General features: G+C 43.7%; 1 protein-coding gene across 2 annotated transcripts; it reads left to right on the top strand.

Annotated features, from left to right (window-relative positions):
- The first annotated feature begins 3,935 nt into the window (after positions 1-3,935).
- Positions 3,936-21,114, top strand: LOC110526506 (AP-2 complex subunit alpha-2). 2 transcript variants are annotated; one of them, XM_021607527.2, is made up of 23 exons: positions 3,936-4,205; positions 5,556-5,624; positions 7,384-7,526; positions 7,715-7,908; positions 8,087-8,216; positions 8,491-8,592; positions 8,736-8,844; positions 8,992-9,142; positions 9,271-9,439; positions 9,604-9,741; positions 9,915-10,097; positions 11,965-12,062; positions 12,368-12,599; positions 12,995-13,168; positions 13,856-14,043; positions 14,188-14,259; positions 14,460-14,542; positions 14,656-14,745; positions 14,893-15,016; positions 15,192-15,308; positions 16,689-16,758; positions 19,087-19,221; positions 19,380-21,114. In XM_021607527.2, exons 1-23 carry the CDS (start codon positions 4,139-4,141, stop codon positions 19,455-19,457), a joined length of 2,916 nt encoding a protein of 971 aa, XP_021463202.2. In that variant the 5' UTR covers positions 3,936-4,138; the 3' UTR covers positions 19,458-21,114. The 2 variants fall into 2 exon arrangements, with proteins under 2 accessions (XP_021463202.2, XP_021463203.2); XM_021607528.2 differs by lacking the exon at positions 14,188-14,259.
- Positions 21,115-23,649: the final 2,535 nt, after the last annotated feature.

Here is a 23,649-nt window from a genome sequence, read left to right as displayed (position 1 = left end):
CTGACAGACCAAGATACTGAGTTTATGTCCCGCCTCATGAAAGAGTTGTGTGCTCTCCTGCAGATCAAGCAGATCCGGACCTTCGTCTTTCACCCGCAGTTGGATGGGCTCATCAAGCGCTTCAATAAAACGCGCAAACAAATGCTGCGGAAGGTCATTCAGCAGGGTGGGAAGAACTGGGACCAGCTACTACCACACCTATTGTTCTCAATCTGAGAAGTACCCCAGTCCTCCACTGGGTTTTCCTCTTTCGATCTCCTCTACGGGAGGAGGACATGCGGCCTACTGGACCTCGCCAAGGAGGTGTGGGAAGCCCAACCGACCCCCTTACGCAGCGTGGTAGAGCACGTGGAGACGATGAGGGAGCGGATGACAGCCATATGGCCAGTCGTGAGGGAACATATGGAGAATGCCCAATGTGCCCATGCCCAGGTCTACAATCGGGGAGCCCAGCCCCGAGAATTACAGGTGGGAGACAAGGTGTTGGTCTTAATCCCCACGGCCAAAAGTAAGTTCCTGGCAACATGGCACAGGCCATACGAGGTGACTGAGAAGCTGGGACCTGTCAATGTTGTATGGCAACCGGGGAGACGGAAACCCCAACAGATTTACCATGTGAACCTGTTGAAGAAGTGGCACGAGAGGACAGCCTTGGCTGTGTTATGGTTGGGACCCAGAACGCCTACGGTACCAGTGGTGGTCCTGAGCAATAAGGACCTCGACCCGGCACAGAAGCAAGAGCTCAGGGAGTTCGTCGATCGGAACACGGCGGTGTTCTCCGAGAAGGGGAAATGGTACGAAAGAGGCCATATCAGATTCCGGAGGCCCGACGGAAGGCCGTAAAACAGGAAGTCGAGGCTATGCTGAGGATGGGGGTTGTTGAAGAGTCCCACAGTGCATGGTGCAGCCCCATCGTGTTGGTGCCCAAACCGGATGGTAGCCTCTGCTTCTGTAATGATTTCCGGGGTGCGACCGACATAAGCTTGTTCGACGCCTACCCCATGCCGAGGGTGGACTAGCTTATTGACCGATTGGGAAAGGCCCGGTACATCAGCACCCTTGACCTGACCAAAGGATATTGGCATGGACCGTTGGCAGCCTCCTCCGGTGGAGGAGTTTTTGGCGTTTTTGACACCAGACGGATTGTATCGGTACCGGATGCTCCCGTTCGGTCTCAACGGAGCCCCGCCCACATTCCAACGACTGATGAACAGAGTGCTTCGACCCCACCAGCAGTACGCAGCGACCTATCTGGATTAAATCATCATCCACAGCCAAGGTTAGGAAGAGCACCTGACGCACCTCCAGGCGGTGCTGGACGCGCTCGGACAAGCCGGGTTGACCGCGAACCCCAAGAAATGCAAACTAGGGTTCGAGAAGGTGGAGTACCTGGGGTATTTGATGGGATGGGGGAACGTCAAGCCCCAGGAGAGGAAGGTTCACGCGGTACGTGACTGGCCAGTTCCATGCATTTTGACACAGGTCAAGTCCTTCCTGGGACTGGAATAGTGGTTTATCCCCAACTTTGCGTCTATAGCTTCCCCCCTCACCGATCTAACCAGGGCCCGCCTCCCAAAAACAGTGAAATGGACTGACGAGACAGAAGCAGCATTCAGCCGTCTGAAAGAAGCGATGTGCTCCCATCCGATTCTCGTAATGCCCGATTTCCAGGTGCCGATGGTGGTCCAGACGAATGCTTGTGATACAGAACTAGGGGCCATTCTGTCCCAGATACACGATGGGGAGGAGCACCCCATCATGTATATCAGCCGAAAGCTGATACCTAGAGATAAAAGTAGTCTATTGTTGAGAAAGAGTGTCTAGCAGTGAAGTGGGCGCTAGACACTCAAGTATTACCTGTTAGGTACCCACTTCACCCTGGTCATGGACCATGTTCCCCTGGTCTGGATGGCCAGGGGAAAGGACATAAATGATCGGGTCACCAGGTGGTTCTTGTCCCTTCAACGCTTCTCTTTTTCTGTTGTGCACAGGTCAGGGGCGAAGCATGGAAACGCGGATGTGCTATTGAGAAGGGAGACAGACGTCGCACTGATGACAGTCCCCTCCCCGACAGAGTTAAGGGGGGTGGCGTACAGCAGGTCAGCCACCAGGGGGAGACTCGTCGAGGCCTGGTGACAGACGGAGTATACATCACGAGGCGATGGCTTCATCTGCTGGACGTGCCAGGTTTCGACGGGCTTTCCGGCCAGGACTAATTGGGGCTGATTGGGAGTTGGTGAGTATTCAAGGGCTGATTGCTCACCAGATGTACAAGTCCCATAAAGCTGCCATTAGGGCAGTACACAGGGAAGAGAGTGGGGGAAGAAAGGACTCCTGTATAGTTGGGGACGGTTGCATAAGAAACAGGAGTGAGTTCAGTTTTTGATCCCCAAAGGATACAGCAAGACCCGGAGCCAAGAAGACGGTATCCCGGAGAGGGTCTCATCGGGGAGACATATTCTTTTCTTTTGAACTATAATTTTAATAAACACCTTTGAAACTGAGGTAATCCTACTCTGTCCGTGTCTGATCTGTGTAAACGTTTTGACCCAACCCCCTGGTCTGCCACAATCATTAACAACACCACTCACTGTGTTTGAAATGAGTGGCCTACTGCACCACTTTTCACACCCTGGGAATCTTGGAGTTGGCTCATTCACTCTAAAAATTCCTGTCCTCTGACTTTTACACATCCTGAGGTCTCTACTGGGCATGTCTCACCGAGGTAAAGACAGATTCAGGTTGGCTCTTCGACAGATATTTGCCTGTAGTTTTCCTGACATTCACCAACAGCAGTCAGGGACCGTCAACATAGTGACAAATCTCATTTTTCAAATTTCAATAGTTCTATAACCATTACTCTTAAAACTTTCAAAACTGCCATCGGGTTAGCTAGAACCATAGACACATTGCACACGCTGTTTTGTTGGTTTACATCTCACACTATTTTAAATTATTTAAATTTGACATTCAATAGCGCCTTGGTCATGTGACCCACACCTCAAACAAGGTTCATAATGTACACTCAGTGGGCCTACACATTGCATACCCTTTTGTCTGTCTATTTGCATCTCATTTTTAAAGATTCAAATGTCAATAGCTCCTCAGTCTTATGACCTACAGCCCTCAAACTACTTTCAGAACATCCGTCACTAGCCTTATATATTGCACACCCTTTAGTTCATCCATTTTCATCTCAGGTGATTTTACACACATTTTTCTATGTTTTTCATTGTTTCTAATTTCAATAGCTCTCTCCCTTCCCTTGGCGCTGGGTTCTTGGCCGGGAGGGTGGCTTTGGGTTCGCAGGTGGGGGAAAGAAAAAACGAATGGGTGTGCAGTGTGTAGGCCCACTGAGTGTACATTCTGAAACTTGTTTGAAGTCAGTAGGTCACACGACCAAGGAGCTATTGAAATTCTAAAGTTGACAATATTCATGTGAATCACCTGAAATGAAAATGGACAAACTAAAGGGTGTGCAATGTGTACTGAGTGTACATTCTCAACCTTGTTTGAGGTCATTGGGTCATATGACCAAGGAGCTACTGAAATGAGAAAGTTTGAAAAATGTATGTAAAAACATGTGAGATTAAATTTGACAAACCAAAGGGTGTGCAATATAGAAGGGTAGTCAGTGGGCATTCTGAACCTTGTTTGAGTCCAGTAGGTGACATGACCAAGGAGCCATTGAAATGTTTAATTTTGAAAAAGTCATGTAAAATCGAGTGAGATGAAAATTGACAAACAAAAGGGTGTGTAACAGAGAAGGGTAGTCAGTGGACATTCTAAAACTTGGTTGAGGTCAGTAGGTCACATGACCAAGGAGCTATTGAAATTCGAATGTAAAAAAAGGTTGTACTTTGTTTACGCTCCCTAACTAATTCAACTAGGAATACAAAATGCTGCCTACATTTACACATGTTTATTAGCTTTGGAAAGCGAATTCGTGTCCAAATCGAGAAAATAAGACATGTGCAATGTGCGAAATTTTTCCAACATCATGACACTTATTTGGAGTCTGTGGCTCAAGTGACCCCGCCTCTTTAACAAAAACCTACTCCCGAACAACTGATATAAAGTGTATTTACGGTCTGACTGCGGAGAACAGGCTAAAAATAAAAATATTGCGTGGAACAAAATGCCTGCAGTCTCTAAAGGAGATGGAATGCGTGGCCTCGCTGTGTTTATATCGGACATTAGGAACTGTGAGTACATGATGTTGACTTGCTGATTAGCAAGCTACAGTTAATTTGGGATGAATGCAAGGCTAGCTATGAAACAAGCTATCCAACATAAAGGCACACGCGCGCCATGTTTAACTAGCTAGCTACTTAATTAACAAAACAAAATAACGTGCGGGTAGTTCGTTAACTAACTAACTAGTTAGCTAGCAAATCTGCCGAAGTCAGTTAACGGTAATGTAACTAACAGAGTTAACAGTTAGCTAGCAAACTAACGTTAGCCATTATAGCTAGCTAACGTTAGCTAGAGATTGAAGCAAAAATAGCCCGCAAAGGACGGTAGCTAACTATGTTTTCCTAAACAAACGTCCAGTCTGTGAAATAAAGGTAAATGGCTAGCTACAGACAGCAAATGCAAACTTTTACTGTACTAGATATACTTAACTAACGTTAGCTGGTTTAATGTCATGCTAGGCTAGCTAGTTTAGCAAACTAGCCAATGGGCGTGGGTCACACAGTCAGGAAATTTAAAGAAATGGTGACATTCATCATTTTGGCTGGCTGGTGTCACACCGTTGTAGATTGATAATTTGCACATTTGATGCTGGGTATATCTGTAATCTAGTAGTAAACTAGTTGCCTCTACAAATGTTGACTGGCTAGCTAAGATACATGTTTTTTCTCTAGCAATTATCAACATGCTCTATGAATGAGTGCGTATTCCTCGACAATAACAATACTAGTAGCTGGATTGCGTATACTACCATCAAGAAACCCAGCTGCAGTGCAGGGTTTTATGGTGGTGGGACTGGGAACTTTCACCTAGACTAGAGCCATTGAAGTCTAAATGTGCTCTGTGAGCAAATCTATTTAGAGCACTAGTTTTCCTGCGTAAATCAATAGCAGAGACAGTGAAGGTTACCAACGTTCCATAACTTCAATGTAGGTGTGAATGAGGCATGCTACAGATCCATGCAGAACAACTGATCCTAGACGCAGGTCTGGGTCTGATCCTCCCGACCCAGGTATGCTATCCTGACCTAAATCCATGCCATAATTAAGACAACTTACTACTAAGACCATTGCTCCTGAAGGGTAATCAATTTATTTCCTGACCTCACCTCCCTAGTTCATATCAATACACATACTAGGCACATCAATACACATACTTTGCAGAAAATAAAATAAAAATCAATCATTTAGCCCAGTCTTTTGAGTACTGTGGTACAGCCAAACTGTTCCATTCCACAAGTGCTGTCATTCAGACTTGCATACAGGTGCATATGGCCCATACAGGTGCATATGGCCCATACAGGTGCATATGGCCCATACAGGTGACATTGAACATATAACATGTTTTATTTTCCATTTCAGGTAAAAGTAAAGAAGCAGAGATCAAGAGAATTAACAAAGAGTTGGCCAACATCCGCTCAAAATTTAAAGGTAAGCCAAGCAAAATCCCTTTAAATCTGGGTGTGAACACACTTTGGTGTCTGATTGTTCCACATAAGGTTTGTGGACACTGACACTAGTCATTTAGCTTATTAACCGTGCCCTCACAGGAGATCACCATGCAGCTATGCTGAATGTCAGAAATGTTCTCTACCACCTGCTCCATCTAGCCTAAAATAAGTCAGCTGTTCCAAAGTGAAAATGGATATTGGCATATAAAATCAGGTGACTTGTGTTTTGGCGGGTAGAAAACATGTAGGGCCTATCTGCAAAGTTGCTTTTGAGGGGCTTATGAGCCAGCTCATTTTTATCACGTAACAACACATTTGTATGGAAAGGCCTGCCTTCCAAACCGATGGAGTACTTAGGCTACGACTGAGGCAGGCTATTTGGTTAAAGAACGACTGCACCCAAAAATAAACTTCAAAATGTACTACATTGCAAATAGGATAATTTTGGTCATGAAGTCAGTCTTGTCCAAAACTGAGATTTGCGAGATGATAGTAAAAAAATATATATATGTTGTGGAATGAAGGGTACTGTTTTCTGTGGGTTGGGTTTATTTTAATCCCACAGTTGGCAGCACCCAAGTAGGCTAATCATCAATTTGGAGCACAGCTGCACATGACCCGATTGTAACACCCATGGTAAATTTGGTTTCACATTCGATATCCCTATGGGACAATAAAAGGTCAATACCTCCACATTTCAATGACTTAAAAAACACAACTCAATTATAAATGTATAAAATATTGTCCCATTTACATTGTATAATTTATTGACGGTCCCTAACTATCCCCAAAGATAGGCTATATTAAAGTTCAGTGAGGCAGGGAGAAGCTAAAGGGCATAGCCGAACAGGGAGAGTTGTTGAGTCAACTGTTCTGTCAGGAAACTGAGGGGGGCACAGTATGTTAGCAGGCTGGAATCCTTTCCCTTGTTTCCCGGGGAACTTCCTGTGGAGCTCTACAGAAAATCTCTTTCTTGCTGTTCCTCTCTCTTTCTCTCTCCATACACACATTCATTAAATGTTTTATGATTGTGATGTAAACATGTTTATCTTACTTTGAATGAGATCATACTTAGTTTATGCAGAAAGTTCAGAAAATAGAAAATGACAGCCTTATCTTAGAGATGCATTGTTCGTATGCATTGTCAAACTAATCCTTAATGTAGAGCCCCTCCTAATCTCTCTCACGGGACATCGTCCCACACACAGTGGAGGTGGGGTTCAAGACAGGGGTGGGGGCTCCATTAAACTCCCACTTTCAGAATGCTGTTGCAGCTCTTCAAGCTATAATGTGCATTGGTCTGCATTTGTAAGTGCACTTCCAGGTTTCCTGTAAGTGGCATTGGACATACTTTATTTATTTGTGCAATGTTCTGAATCTGTCATTATTTTCATTGGCCTCCTACCATTTGCCCTCTTTCACCAAGATGAAAAAAGTGCTGCACTCAGCTTCCTTGTCTTGTGCTACTGACTCACTCGCTCCTCAACTACAGTCAGTTGTGGGATTGATTTACCTAGCAACATGGAATGTCGTACTTTTATCTTTTCCTAAGTGGGTTTCACGTTTTGCTTCCCAGAATAGGAGTGGTTAGCATGTTGCTCTTTTTAGGCCTCCGTGCTTCAGATTAGGATTCATTTTAATAGGGAAGAACACTAAAGTTCCGTGCTCTCAAACACTTGATCAGTCATTGTGACTTGGCTTGCCATAGTCATGACAACAACCTTTCTGTTTTGCGGCAGGAGACAAAGCACTAGATGGATACAGTAAGAAGAAATATGTGTGCAAGCTGCTTTTCATATTCCTTCTTGGCCATGACATCGACTTTGGCCACATGGAGGCAGTCAACCTGCTCAGCTCCAACAAGTACACAGAGAAACAAATTGTGAGTAGAGAAGCCGGTCTTTGAATTTGTTTGCGTGACTAAGTGAGTGGATTAAGTTATGTATCTAATTGGACAAAACACTGTTAATTACACAATCTATTCTCAACGTTTATGTTAAAATATTATGATAACTTCCCTTTAATTCCTTTCAGGTTTGATGAACTGTTTATTTCTATCCAACTCCACAGGGTTACTTGTTCATCTCAGTGCTGGTCAACTCAAACAGTGACCTCATCAGTCTTATCAACAATGCCATAAAGAATGATCTGTCCAGCAGGAATCCCACTTTCATGAACCTGGCCTTGCACTGCATTGCCAATGTGGGCAGCAGGGAGATGGCTGAGGCTTTTGCAGCTGAGGTGCCCCGCATCCTGGTGGCTGGGTAAGAAAGGGTAGTGGTGTGGAGCAGACTTGCCTAATGACCGAGGTACCCTCTCTGTCAGTTTAACATTTGAGGCTGTAACTTTGTCAGTCAGGCCTCTTTGTAAAAAAACCTGAAGCTATGTGCCAGGTAAGTGATGCTGATGTTCTGTCATAATTTGGCAGGGTTTGTCTTGCAGGGACACCATGGACAGTGTGAAGCAGAGTGCTGCCCTGTGCCTGCTGCGTCTCAACAGGACCTCTCCAGACCTGGTACCCATGGGCGAGTGGACCACCCGGGTGGTTCATCTGCTCAATGACCAGCACCTGGTACGGACTGCCATGGGGTTATTATGAGAGGACTGTGGACCTTTGGTTTTAGTGAGGGAGATTTGGATCGGTGGGGTGTGGATGAGAGGATTCTTTCACCATGACCTTCTGTCTTTGTTGTTAGGGCTATGTTTGAGCCAAAATAATAGGTTGTGGGCATAATGAGGAAAAACATTTCATGCAAAAAAGTTCTCTGATTGGTTGTTGTATAGTGTAATATAAATGATTAGCTGTTTGTGTGTTATGGCATTTGTATTACTTCCCTTTTCCACAGGGTGTGGTGACCGCTGCCACCAGCCTGATTACCACACTGGCACAGAAGAGCCCAGAGGACTTCAAGACCTCTGTCTCCTTGGCTGTAGCCAGACTCAGCAGGGTAGGCATATGGCCGTGTGCAGGACTTTTATTTCTTCTTTCATCAATATGACCATTGAATGTTATTATGACCCTTAGTTATTAGTCAGTTGTTTGCTTGAGGCGTAATGTGTTAGTCATGTCTCATGCCCTCCTGTTCTCTAGATCGTCTCCTCGGCCTCCACTGACCTACAGGACTACACCTACTATTTTGTTGCAGCTCCCTGGCTTTCTGTCAAGCTCCTGCGTCTCCTACAGTGCTATCCTCCGCCTGGTAAGAAGCTGTGTGAGCATGATGACATGCGTGTGGGTGTTTGACTATATGAACATATTACTCAGAAAAGGTCTGTAGTGTTGCCGGGATGAACATAGTTGTGCTTTCATCTGCGGCCCCCTTCCTCCCCCTTTCCTGCCCTCTCAGAGGATGGTGCGATCCGGGGCCGTCTGACGGAATGTCTGGAAACCATCCTGAACAAGGCCCAGGAGCCTCCAAAGTCGAAGAAGGTGCAGCACTCCAACGCTAAGAACGCTGTGCTGTTTGAGGCCATCAGTCTAATCATCCACCATGACAGGTGAGGGGCTGCCTTCTTCCAGTTGCAGCAGCTACAGAGGACCAATGTATTCAAGAAATGCAGTTTGTTTGTGTTGAGTTGGACTGTCCTGGTGACAATGGCACCAATGTCTGTCTTTCTCCCCACAGCGAGCCCACTTTGCTGGTGCGGGCCTGTAACCAGCTGGGCCAGTTCCTACAGCACCGGGAGACTAACCTGCGCTACCTGGCCCTGGAGAGCATGTGCACCCTAGCCAGCTCTGAGTTCTCCCACGAGGCTGTTAAGACACACATCGAGACGGTCATAAATGCCCTCAAAGTACACAAATGCATTTGTACCTGCATTCACAAGCTACATCTGCCAATCCTAGTATTTAGTGTCTTCTTGAGTACATAGTGTATGTATGCCTGTGTCTGTTTTGTTCCTGTTAGTGTGACTGCCTTAGTCCTGATGTTTGTGTTTGACCTGGTTGAATCCTGCAGTCAGAGAGAGATGTCAGTGTGCGTCAGCGTGCTGTGGACCTGCTCTATGCCATGTGTGACCGCAGCAACGCCAAACAGATTGTAGCAGAGATGCTCAGCTACCTGGAGACAGCAGACTACTCCATCAGAGAGGAGATAGTGAGTTCTAGTCCAGTATCTAACCATTTCTCTAATAATTTCACCAATCAAAAGTTTGATAGCTTCATGTTTTAAATGCCACTGAGGTAATTTGGAAGAATACGTTCCACAGACCTAAATAAAAACATGAATGCCATCGTTCTTTGATCTGATAAGACTACCTCTCACCACAGGTGCTAAAGGTGGCCATCCTGGCAGAGAAGTATGCAGTTGACTACACCTGGTATGTTGACACCATCCTCAACCTGATCCGCTTCGCTGGGGACTATGTCAGTGACGAGGTCTGGTACCGCGTCATCCAGATCGTCATCAACAGAGATGAAGTACAAGGTTATGCTGCCAAGACAGTGTTCGAGGTGCTTATTTTATTTTTGTGAATAATCTGTCTTTAAACGAGCCACGGGGGACTCATTGTAACTTAAGGTTTGCCTGTCTGGATTGTTCTTTTTAAATTTTTTAACATTTATTTCACTTATTTATTTAACCAGGTAGGCCAGTTGAGAACAAGTTCTCATTTACAACTGCGACCTGGCCAAGATAGAGCAGTGCGACACAAACAACAGTTATACATGAGATAAACGAATGTACAGTCAATAACACAATAGTTCTGATAGGTGTGTTTCCTTAATCATATTCGTTTTAAGCAGCTCACTTCCGATGCTCATCACAGGCGCTGCCTGCCTGGATGTGACCTGTGAGGTCAGGGGGATGGAGAGCGTCATTCACTATTCACCACTACACCTGTCTTTGTCTTCTCAGGGAGGAAACTATGAGCCCGCCTTGTGCTTTGGTACAGCAATATAAGATGACTTGATTCTCCCTTCAGTCTCTCTGCTTGTGTCTGTCTCACTGGCAGGTCACTGTAAGATCCTGAAACAGACCCATGCAGACTGCTGCTCCAAACAGTAAGCAATGCAGATGTACTGTAGAAGCATGGAGGCTAGGAAAAACTCCCTAGGAAGAAACCTAGAGAGGAACCAGTCTCTGGGGGTTGGCCAGTCCTCTTCTGGCTGTGCTGGGTGGAGATTATAACAGTACATGGCCAAGATGTTCAAACGTTCATAGCTGACCAGCAGGGTCAAACAATAATAATCAGTGGTTGTAGAGGGTTCAACAGATCAGCACCCCAGGAGTAAATGTCAGTTGGCTTTTCATAGCCGATCATTCAGTTAGCCATAGCAGGTGTGGTAGAGTTGAAAACAGCAGGTCCGGGACAGGTAGCACATCCGGTGAACAGGTCAGGGTTTCATAGCCGCATGCAGAACAGTTGAAACTGGAGCAGCAGCATGACCAGGTGGACTGGGGACAGCAAGCAGTCATCGGGCCAGGTAGTCCTCAGGCATGGTCCTAGGGCTCTGGTCTGAGAGAAGAGCGAGAGAATCAGAGGGAGCATACTTAAATTCACACCGGATAAGACAGGAGAAATACTTCAGATATAACAGACTGACCCTAGCCCCCCGACACTAACTATTGCAGTATAAATACTGGAGTCTGAGACAGGAGGGGTCGGGAGACACTGGCCCTGTCCGACTACACACCCAGACAGGGCCAACCAGGTAGGCTATAACCCCACCCACTTGGGTATATCTTCAATCATTAACTTACTACACTGAGACAAGGCCAAGTAGAGACCACAAAGATCTCCCCCAGGGCACGAACCAGAGGGGGGCGCCAACCCGGACAGGAAGATCACGTCAGTGACTCAACCCACTCAAGTGACGCACCCCTCCTAGGGATGGCATGGAAGAGCACCAGTAAGCCAGTGACTCAGCCCCCGTAATAGGGTTAGAGGCAGAGAATCCCAGTGGAAAGAGGGGAACCGGCCAGGCAGAGACAGCAAGGGTGGTTCGTCGCTCCAGTGTCTTTCCGTTCACCTTCACACCTCTGGGCCAGACTACACTCAATCATAGGACCTACTGAAGAGATGAGTCTTCAATAAAGACTTAAAGGTCGAGACCGAGTCTGCGTCTCTCACATAGATAGGCAGACCATTCCATAAAAATTGAGCTCTGTAGGAGAAAGCCCTGCCTCCAGCTGCTTGCTTAGTAATTCTAGGGACAGTAAGGAGGCCTACGTCTTGTAACCGCAGCGTACGTGTGTACAGAAGGACCAAATCGGAAAGATGGGTAGGAGAAAGCTCATGTAATGCTTTGCAGGTTAACCCACCCACTCCAATCATTATGCTATTTCATACTTAACTCTGACTCTCTTTCCTTTCCACAGGCACTCCAGGCCCCAGCCTGCCATGAGAACCTGGTGAAGGTCGGAGGGTACATTCTAGGGGAGTTTGGGAACTTGATAGCAGGAGATTCAAGGTCAAGGTTAGTAACCAATCAATGCCATATATTTCAGTGATCCACTGTTGTTCTTAGTTGGATAGAGTGGAGGCTGCTGAGGGGAGGACTGTTCATAATATTGGCTGGAACGGAGTCCATGAAATGGTATCAAAAGCATGGTTCCATGTGGTTGATTCCATTACATGGACTCCATTCCAGCAATTACGAGCCGTCCTCCCCTCAGCAGCCTCCACTGGTTGGAGAAATGTGCAGTCAATGATATCCTTTGGAGCTGAGGACAGACGTCACTCACTGTGTCATCCATTGTCCTTCTTGCTCTAACTACTTAGTCCACTCATCCAGTTTGACCTGCTCCACTCCAAGTTTCACCTGTGCACAGTGCCCACCCGGGCTTTGCTGCTCTCAGCCTACATCAAGTTCATCAACCTTTTTCCTGAGGTGAAGGGCACCATCCAGGTGGTGTTGCGTTCAGACAGCCAGCTCCGCAATGCAGACGTTGAGCTACAGCAGCGTGCTGTGGAGTACCTGCGCCTCAGCTGCATTGCCAGCACTGACATACTGGTCGGTGACATTCTACCCTGCCTTTGTGCCATTATAAGCTTGATTGATTGCATTTATTAGGTCATTAAAAGTAGTAGTATGCTCCAGCTGGAGACATTACATTCTTTAGAAATGAACTAGCATAAAAAAAAAAAACCTGAATGCTTATTTCCATTGTGGTCCTCTATGGCAGTGAGCTAGCAGTTGGACAAGATTGACACTTTTACATTTAATACAATTTAAAAACGGTTTTATATTACACTTAGCTGTTTGGTTTTTAGTTATTCAGAATACAACTCACAGGAAATCTTTGTTGGTAGAAAGACTGTAATTCAGAAAAGGACACTGTAGAGCCTCCAGTTCCTTCACCCCAGGTCATGCTCTTCATTCCCCATTTATTCTGTGCTCCCCTCAAGGCCACTGTGTTGGAGGAGATGCCTCCCTTCCCTGAGAGGGAGTCCTCTATACTGGCCAAACTCAAGAGGAAGAAGGGACCAGGAAACCTGCATCCCGATTTGGATGAGAACCGCAAAGAACGCAGTGTCAACGGGGGTACTGCAGACCATAGCAGCACTACCTCAAATGCCAAGGTATTACTGTTGTCGTGTGTTGTTTACTTATTAGAGCCTCCTATTCCTCTCCTCTCAGGTGTGTACATTTCCTATTTTTCTATGCTGGTGTTTTTGGCTCTTTTCAGTAACTATCCTCAGCTCTCTTGTTCTGTCCTGCCTTCACTGTTTCCTCCTCTGTTCATTAGAGCTTTCCTCTCTTGTTTGTTGGGGATCTTCTGGCCCCTGCCTCGACCGCACCCCCACCAACCGGCCACGTCCGGGCTCCTCTTCCTACCTCCTGCAGGCCCCCATGCCTCTGCTGTCCCCGTGCTGCGCTCTGCTGGGCCCCTCTTTCAGGTTCTGGTTGTTCTGGATGCTCATGCTGGATTTTTCACTTGTCACTTCCCTAACCTTAATACACTGCCCTAACAACATCATGTAATCTGATCAGTTTACGGAATAAAGACAATTCCAGATGCTAAAATGATGCATTGCTTTTGTGTGAGCTTGATTACGTAGCACTATATATTCTTAGGTTTTTACCATTTTTATTGTTGAGTCCTAAGTATAGTCCTAATAATTATAGATCCTCCTACAGAGGTTTGTTTTGCATGGTGTTTGTGTGTTGCTCTGTACTTTCATTAGCGTAAGACCAATTAGAGCGGTTGATTGGTTCAGATCCTGAACTTCCGAAGTGAAGTAATTGTGACCGTTACCTCTCCTAAGGTGTTCGCGTCCCCCACTACCTCCACAGACCTGCTTGGCCTGGGCAGCACCATTGCCACTCAAAACTCTGCCCCTCCTGCCTCCAAGGGGGCAAGCCTGCTGGTGGATGTCTTCTCTGGAAACACAGCAGCCTTTCCTGTAGCGACACCAGTGGCAGTGGGGCCTGTTGCAGATGAGAACTTCTCCAGGTAAGAAAGAGTGGATCAAATATCAGAGGGAGGGAGGGAGGGGCTTTTTAACTATTGATCTGTCATGGAGCTTACTAAAACCTGGTGTGAATGTGCTCGTCTCGCCCTTTACATTCTCGCTGTGCATCTCACTCATGGCTTCAGTTTCCTGCCGAATACTCCACAAGTAGCATATGCCAACGCCACTCTGCCCACTGCAGAGGAACCTGAAGACAAGTAAGAGACGTCATCAGTGGAGTCTGTTCAAAACACTTGCATGCTCACAGCAGATTGCACTGGTGAAAGGGACATTAGTTACATCCCTACTGTATGCTGAGGGACTCTTGGTATCTTGGTTGGAATCCCATCCTGGGGGTCAATACAGTATATTAAGCCCAAGATACCAGATATGAGATGCTTGCCCCATTCCCTTCCAGGTTTGTTTGCAAGAACAATGGTGTCCTGTACGAGAACCAGCTCCTCCAGATCGGCCTGAAGTCTGAATTCCGACAGAATCTGGGTGAGTACCCCTCAGCAAAAATACATATGCACCTAAGTGTGATTATGATCATGGTTTGACCCTTAGATCTCAGGGTTTAATTAAGTCTCTTTTTTTTTTTCTCCAACATACAGGTCGGATGTATGTGTTCTTTGGTAACAAGACATCAACCCAGTTCATGAATTTTGCTGCCTCTGTGGTCTGCCAAGATGCTCTGCAGGCTCATATCCTTTACCTGATGCTATTATGTAATTTTCAAAAAGAATTTCCGTATGCTGTTTTAATAAATCCCTCCCAGTTTATATTATTTATTGTCTAGGGGTGGCCATGTACTGCTCCCTATTGTGCCTTTTTCTTAACTGTTTCCCTACAACTGAATGTCCATGCCAAGCCTGCAGACCCCACTGTGGACGGGGGTGCACAACTCCAGCAAATACTCAACATTGAATGTGTGTCTGACTTTGTGGATGCACCAGTGCTCAACATTCAGTTTAGGTAAGAACTTATTTTCCTCCTTTATGTGATTTTATAATACATTGCATATCAGTGTGTTTCAGGGTGCAACTATTTGCTAGATTGGTGATAAATGTTTTCATGAACGTTGTTGGAAAAGCTACTGTATCGGTTTCCCAGTTATTTAGCGTTGTTTTACTCCTGTTTCTACTCACAGGTACGGGGGAACTCTCCAGAACATTGCTGTTAAACTGCCTATTACTTTAAACAAGTTCTTCCAGCCTACAGAGATGACATCGCTGGACTTCTTTCAGCGCTGGAAACAACTTGGAGCGTAAGGAAACATGTATATAGCAGAGAGATTTGGTCATATATTTAAAAAAAAATGTTTAACCTTTATTTAACTAGGCACGTCAGTTAAGAACAAATGATTATTTACAATGACAACCTACTGTTCCTAGGCCAACTTCCTTGTTCAGGGGCAGAACAACAGATTTTTACCTTGTTAGCTTGGGTATTCGATCCACCAACCTTTCAGTTACTGGCCCAACCACTAGGCTACCTGCCGCCCCAAATAATATATTCCTATCACATGTTTTCTCTCTTTTGATATGGACACAATATTCCCCTCTGACAATGTGCCAGTTTACTCTTCCTCGTATTCCGAGGACACAAAAGGGCTCATTCATTCAGATTGCCCTGCATGTGTAAATATTGATATTAATAGTGTGTACTGTCTCCCACTGTATATTTTAAATGTGAAGGAAATGCCAACATAATAGGTACACAGTGTCTTGTGAAATTGTTCCATTAGAGCTTGAGCAACATTGCCAAGAGAGATAGATCAATGTTTCCATAGGAGTGTGTAATATCTGTGGTGACCAATGAATAATACACCGGTATTCCAGATAGCGCTTCTACCAAATATTGATTTATGTAGGTGGTATAAATACATCTTAGTCTAATGCATTTTAATTAAATGCAACTAAATGTGAAAATTGTGCAACGTCATCAACATGTTCACATGGAAATACATGTATCTATTTTCCATCATTCAGCAACAAGGTGAAACTTAGTGTAGTTACACATCCTTAACAGCTGAGGGTGAAGCTGCCTGTGACTGCTAGCTGCTAGCCACTAAAATGGCACCGGAAGAAATGGCAGCAGTTTTACGGGCCCCCAACCAATTGTGCTATTGTGTTTTTATTTTTTCCCCCTGTGTTATTTGACTTATTTTGTACGTAATGTTTCTGCAACTATATCTTATGGCAAAAAATAGCTTCTGGGTATCAGGACAGCGATCACTCACCTCGGATTAGATAGATTTCTTCTTCAACAAACAAGACGCACAAGACATTCTCCAAACACCTGGCAGGGCCGACATCCCCGTTATTTACAAGATAACTTGGCCCCCCCCAACCCCTCTGTTTACGCTGCTGCTACTCTGTTTGTCATATATGCATAGTCACTTTAACTATACATTCATGTACATACTACCTCAATTAGCCTGACTAACCGGTGTCTGTATGTCGCCTCGCTACTGCATATAGCTTGTCTTTTTACTGTTTTATTTCTTTACCTACCTATTGTTCACCTAATCCCTTTTTTGCACTATTGGTAAGTAAGCATTTCACTATAAGGTAAATACAACACCTGTTGTATTCAGCGCACGTGACAAGTAAACTTTGATTTGACTGACTTTCTCTACCCACAGCCCTCAGCAAGAGGTACAAAATATCTTCAAAGCAAGGCATTCCATGGACACAGAGGTTACCAAAGCCAAGGTGAGATCCCTTTATGATTAGAATTGCTATGGAGATTGTCTTGACTTGTTGGTTGCCTAGTAGCAGCACATCAGCCTTTTCTTTATTAAAAATGTATATCTGATCAGTATATTTTTTCGTTGATAGAAATGTTGGGGGTTTTAGGCTGGGTTTCTGTACAGCACTTTGTGCCATTGGTTGAAGAGGGCTTTATAAATACATCAAATGTTATTTGTCACATACACATGGTTAGCAGATGTTAATGCGAGTGTTGCGAAATGCTTGTGCTTCTAGTTCCGACCATGCAGTAATATCTAACAATTTCACAACAACTACCTTATACACACAAGTGTAAAGGAATGTATAAGAATATGTACATAAAAATATATCGATGGCCGAACGGCATAGGCAAGATGCAGTAGATGGTATAGAGTACAGTGTATATACATATGAGATGAGTAATGTAGGGTATGTAAACATTATATAAAGTGGCGTTGTTTAAAGTGGCTTGTGATACATTTATTACATCCAATTTTTAATTATTAAAGTGGCTTTGAGTCGGTGTGTTGGCAGCAGCCACTCAATGTTAGTGATGGCTGTTTAACAGTCTGATGGCCTTGAGATAGGAGCTGTTTTTCAGTCTCTCGGTCCCAGCTTTGATGAACCTGTACTGACCTCGCCTTCTGGATGATAGCGGGGTGAACAGGCAGTGTCTCAGGTGGTTGTTGTCCTTGATCTTTTTGGCCTTCCTGTGACATCAGGTGGTGTAGGTGTCCTGGAGGGTAGGTAGTTTGCCTCCGGTGATGCGTTGTGCAGACCTCGCTACCCTCTGGAGAGCCTTACGGTTGTGGGCGGAGCAGTTGCCGTACCAGGCAGTGATACAGCCTGACAGGATGCTCTCGATTGTGCATCTGTAAAAGTTTGAGTGCTTTTGGTGACGAGCCGGATTTCTTCAGCCTCCTGAGGTTGAAGAGGCTCTGCTGCGCCCCCTTCACCACGCTGTCTATGTGGGTTGACCATTTCAGTTTGTCCGTGATGTGTACGCTGAGGAACTTTAACTTTCCACCTTCTCCACTACTGTCCCGTTGTTGTGGATAGGGGGCTGCTCCCTCTGCTGTTTCCTGAAGTCCACGATCATCTCGTTTTGTTTTGTTGACATTGACTGTGAGGTTATTTTCCAGGCACCACACTCCGATGGCCCTCACCACCTCCCTGTAGGCCGTCTCATTGTTGTTGGTAATCAAGTCTACCACTAGTGTTGTCTGCAAACTTGGTGATTTGAGTTGGAGGCGTGCATGGCCACGCAGTCATGGGTGAACAGGGAGTACAGGAGAGGGCTGAGAACGCACCTTTGTGGGGCCCAAGTGTTGAGGATCAGCAAAGTGGAGATGTTTCCTACCCTCACCACCTGGGTACGGCCCATCAGGAAGTCCAAGACCCAGTTGCACAGGGCGAGGTCGAGACCCAGTGTCTCAAGCTTAATGATGAGTTTGGAGGGTACTATGGCGTTAAATGCTGAGCTGTAGTCGATGAACAGCATTCTTACATAAGTATTCCTCTTGTCCAGATGGGTTAGGGCAGTGTGATTGCGTCATCTGTGGACCTATTGGGGCGTTAAGCAAATTGGTGACACCATATGAAGCATCACTACTCCGGACAGTTCTGACTTAGAATATTTGATTGATCACCATGACTTCACTAGCAATACTATGTAACATGCTGAACACACCTCCTGCGTGGCATGGACTCTACAAGGTGTTGAGCGTTGCAAAACAATGTGCATGCGCACGTCAACGAGCATCTGTGTAGCTAGGGGATAAAATTGAACTTTGTCCCATTGGTTTTCAGGAGCGTATACACACGTGGGTGATTGAAAGCTGAACTGATATCCACACTAGTCCAGTTTGTGGTGATGCATCTTAACGTTGGTTGCCAACCACCATACCAAAGTCCACAGAAGACGACTGAAGGAGGAGCGATTACTAGAAACTAACTAGGTTTCTCCTTTTATCTGTGGATGATTTACTAGAGGACACACAATTTTGTGACTCAAAATTCTACAAAGATCCAGGAAAAAAAGAACCTTGTGCAATTTCATGTAAAATAACAATATCCCAGGACAAATTAGCTAGCAACAGCAAGCTAGCTAGCTAAATGACCATGAATGTTAATATAGTTGGTTCAGAGTTCATTTTGATATTTCAACCTGCCTGTCCTGATCGCGTCTGATTTGAGTTGACTAAATCAATGTGTGTGCAATGATGCATGTGCGCGCCCGGTCTAGTCAGCATGTTGGGCTGTGTTGTCGATAGTCTTAACCTTGATCTGGTGTCTGTTTTTGTTTTCCAGATAATGGGGTTTGGTGCTGCTTTGCTGGATGGGGTAGATCCAAACCCCTTCAACTTTGTGGGAGCTGGTGTCATCCATACAAAGACCACCCAGGTTGGCTGCCTCTTGAGACTGGAGCCTAATACTCAAGCACAGGTATGTAGCCCTCGCCTCCCTCCAGTGAGAATTGTTCTCCACAACAGGACCCTGTCACCAACTCTTTCCTCTTTCTTAAATGGTGGTTGAAAGGAGTTTTCAATATCCAGACAGTGTATTTGACCCACCTATTTAACCCCTCTCCTTTATTTTTTCAGATGTACCGCTTAACACTGAGGACAAGCAGAGATACTGTGTCACAGCGCCTGTGTGATCTGCTCTCAGAACAATTCTGAACTGTTTCCAGATCAGGTCTTCTTACTTGGCATACCACAGAACTGTACAAGCTCCTCCTGCCACTTCTGAAGACACCACATAGTTCAGAACAAACAGGTCACACTTATCCGTCCCGTCTGTTTCAATTAAATTGGAATTGATAGTGTAAATTCTTTTTTATATTTGACTTATTATAAATGTACTGTATCATTTTTCACTCACTTTACTAATATTTCACTGCATTAAATCTGCCTTATGTCCTTGTGCGCAAAGAATATTTACGACTGTGCTTTTGTTGTGGAAAAGGCTTTGTCCTCTCCCTGTACCTTAAAGACATATTGACTGGAAGAATTGGAGTTCAGGGGGACTGGCAAGAAAATGCCTTAATCGTCTAATTCAACTGAGTAATGATAGTCCATAGATGTGCCTATTTTGTGTTTCAGATCCAGGGTTACAGTTACACAAGCATACATGAAAAGATGTTATCTTATTTAGTTCTAAGGATGGCAGCTGCTCTTGTCTTACCTGGAAACAAGCCCTGTCCCTGAACACGTCATGACCCTATTGCAAACCCTAGCCATTGTGTGATTTTTGTTTTGTTTGTTTGTACGGAGGTGAGAATTTAAATTGCATTGGTCATTATGTAGATTTTTCCTGCTGGTCTTAACAGTCAGGTAAAGGGACTGTTATGAGAAATCATCATCTTGTTAGAAGTGTGCGTGTGTGCGCGCTTATGTTAAAAAACAAACCACTAAGGAATGAAGTGTTGTCATTATATTCAGATATGCATACAATTGTGTGTCCAACCAAAGTTCTGTCCCAAATCAGGGGGTATTTGGTATCTAATATGTTTCTAGAACATGTTTTGTATCCAATGACTTTTTTTTTTTTTTTTGTACAAATGACACTGGCTGGAATATGGTTTTAACCAACCAGGATGAGAACCACCTGTTGTGTAATCTATGATTATACAAGCATACCGGTATCCGTCACCACTACAGATCCCTTCTAGAACAAAGGCTGGAACTATGTATTTATTTCATTGGTTAATAGGCTATTTACACAGTTGGCTAAGGTTTTAGGTTGTTGATAGTGTACCATCAGAACATTCACCAGATTATTTTATATTTTTACAATTGAAATGGTAGAGTGCAATTATTTTTATATATATAAAACATGCAGCCATTAGGTATGCATAACCCAGTTTCTTCTATATGCCAGAGCGGGCACTTTTATGCTCATAATATAGGTGGTCGGCGTGTTAAACTTTAAACAAAACATTCAATTACAAACTCTGGACATGTTGATGGTTTCAATGATTATCAGAATTGCGAATGTATTCTTGTTTTTGGTAAATGGGGTATAGGACCCTAAACTTATCCTTGATGGTAAAACAAATCTGTCCTGCAGCACATAGTGGTTTATTATCTCTTGGCCTCTAGTGAGTACTCTTCACACAGCAGTTGACTGATGGTTCAGGAAAGGAGCTGAGTTTCAGGGTTAGTCCTATGCTTGGACACTTGGAAAATGTTGAATGAAACTTGACTAATAGTGGAATATGTGATGACCACAATTAGTTCTGTGATGTGTAGGGAGGAGCAGTTTTGTTTTAAGCATAGATATTTACCCTGAATCAATAATATAATTCTGATTAAATTACGGCGTAACTGGGCAAAATGTCTTTATTGAGTATAACTATAAGATGTTACCCTACTATTACCATGTTATTAGCACTTAATCCTGTGCTGGAATGTAAAATTGTATTATTTAGTATGTTTCACCATTATATTTCAAATGGGTTCTACAGTACTGGTATTTGGTTATAGAAAATGCAATCTAATATTGAAGGGGAAAAAAATTAATATTAAGGAATTTTCTAGAATCACCAACACCGGAGAGGTATGCTACATAGCAGGCTCAATGAGTAGGCCAGCTAACTTTGATAAAACAACTGAAATGACTATTGAAAGCTAAGCTTAAATGTGTTTTTGGTTTTTGAATCAATTAGACCATGCCCATGTCAAGCTTCTTTCCAAAAAATAAGAATGTAGTTCAGAATATTTAGGCAAGTTAGCTGGCTAACTCATTAATCCTGCTTTGTAGTATACCCCTCAGGATAACTTGTCAAGATTCCGTTAAACCCCAGCCGGACCTAGGCTTTTAGCCACACCCATCTGTGGGTGTGGTTCCTCCCTGGTCCCCATTTACTCAATGGCACCACTCCTGTTTTGTTAAACAGTGCATACCCAATAGCACAATGCTGTCCAACTTTTGCATTGTGCTACCTCTGATAGATTAATACAATTTGTATTTTATATCACAGCTGTAGAATCAAATAGGAGGGAAGCCCACATGAACATGCACAATGTCAGACACATTCACTACATGTATTTCTCAATAGCACAAGATACGATCCCCAAGCACACGTGTGGAAATGCACTATAGGCTTACTTGCACATAATATTTAAATAAAAATATTCTAATGGTTAATTAAAGCCAAAACAAATGCTAACCATATCCTATCTCTTTCCTGTGTTAATGAAATCTCTCCTTTGGGAATCCACTGTATTTTATCTAAAAATAACATGGGTTAACCTTAAAATACGTCACATCAATAATTTAGTATATGTTGCATAGTTTGAGATATCTTATCTACCGTAATTTACCATCCCTAAGAACTGCAACTTATTTATTTTCATAAATAATTTTAATGCTTATAAAATCGCCTTTTCTCTCATGTATTTTCCTGCCCTATTGGCTTAACCTTTCTGATCTCCCCATCCCGGATCCGGGTTCGTGAATACAGACTCAAGCTCATTACCATAACGCAACGTTAACTATTCATGAAAATCGCAAATGAAATGAAATAAATATGCTAGCTCTCAAGCTTAGCCTTTTGTTAACAACACTGTCATCTCAGATTTTCAAAATATGCTTCTCAACCATTGCAAAACAAGCATTTGTGTAACAGTATTGATGGCTAACGTAGCATTTAGCATTAGCATTCAGCTGGCAACATTTACACAAAAAAACAGAAAAGCATTCAAAAAAATCATTTACCTTTGAAGAACTTCAGATGTTTTCAATGAGGAGACTCTCAGATAGCAAATGTTCAGTTTTTCCTGAAAGATTATTTGTTTAGGACAAATCGCTCCGTTTTCTGCGTCACGTTTAGCTATGAAAAAAACCCTGTATCCAGGATTGTGTAAATCTATCAGCAAGCTCATTAGCATAACACAACGTTAACTATTTATGAAAATCGCAAATGAAATGAAATAAATATGCCATCTCTCAAGCTTAGCCTTTTGTAAACAACACTGTCATCTCAGATTTTCAAAATATGCTTCTCAACCATAGGAAAACAATCATTTGTGTAAAAGTAGCTAGCTAGAGTTAGCATTTCGCGTTAGCATTTAGCGTTAGCATCTTTTCAGACTATCCTGACGATATTCAGCTACTTTTAAAAAATGTATTTGGAACTTTTAGCCACTTTTGAAAAGTGACTCAAAGCTATAATGCACGCATTTTCCCTCTAAATGCCACAACTCATTTTCTCTGTCATAATTTGAGGAACGTTATTGTGTATTCAACGTAATGACGCGGCAAGTCAGCCTGCCTCTTGTCAAATATATATCCCCTATTCAGATTGAGTTCTGCTTTAAAGTCTATCGAAAAAGTAAAACCAACCGAACTTCCCAACTTTCTATACCCCAAAATTTAAACGTACCGTGTTCTTTGCTAAATTTATATCGTATGTCAGTCGATTCATAAAAGAATATAACATCCTGAAGGCACACAACTTTATCGTATCTCTCCATTATTCCTTAAAATTAATCAGGTTTAGGTGACTTTCTCTTCTATGATACATTTATTTAAATACGACTCCCGTCTCAATACATTATTCCAGCAGATCATTTTGGGCAACATAACGTATTACATCGAAATTGTCTCGCCATTATTTTGAATGAATTCTTCTCTCAATTCAACCTAAACAACATATTAAAAATGTTCAGTTCATATCTTATACTGTTATATAAATATTCATACACATAGTTCATATAAACAAAGACATTCCGTCGTAAGAACACATACACCCAGCCATAAGACTGACCCCCTCTTCCTTATATAAACACACATCTCATCTCCCTCTAACTGGCCGGTCCCAAGAGCAAAGAACTTTTGCTGTGCACCAATGGGGCCCGCTCTGGCTAG

The sequence above is a fragment of the Oncorhynchus mykiss genome, chromosome 6 (assembly GCF_013265735.2).
Source record: "Oncorhynchus mykiss isolate Arlee chromosome 6, USDA_OmykA_1.1, whole genome shotgun sequence".
Taxonomy (NCBI): Eukaryota; Metazoa; Chordata; class Actinopteri; order Salmoniformes; family Salmonidae; genus Oncorhynchus; species Oncorhynchus mykiss.
Note: the sequence above shows the minus strand (reverse complement) of the source record. Positions and strands in the feature narration are given on the sequence as shown.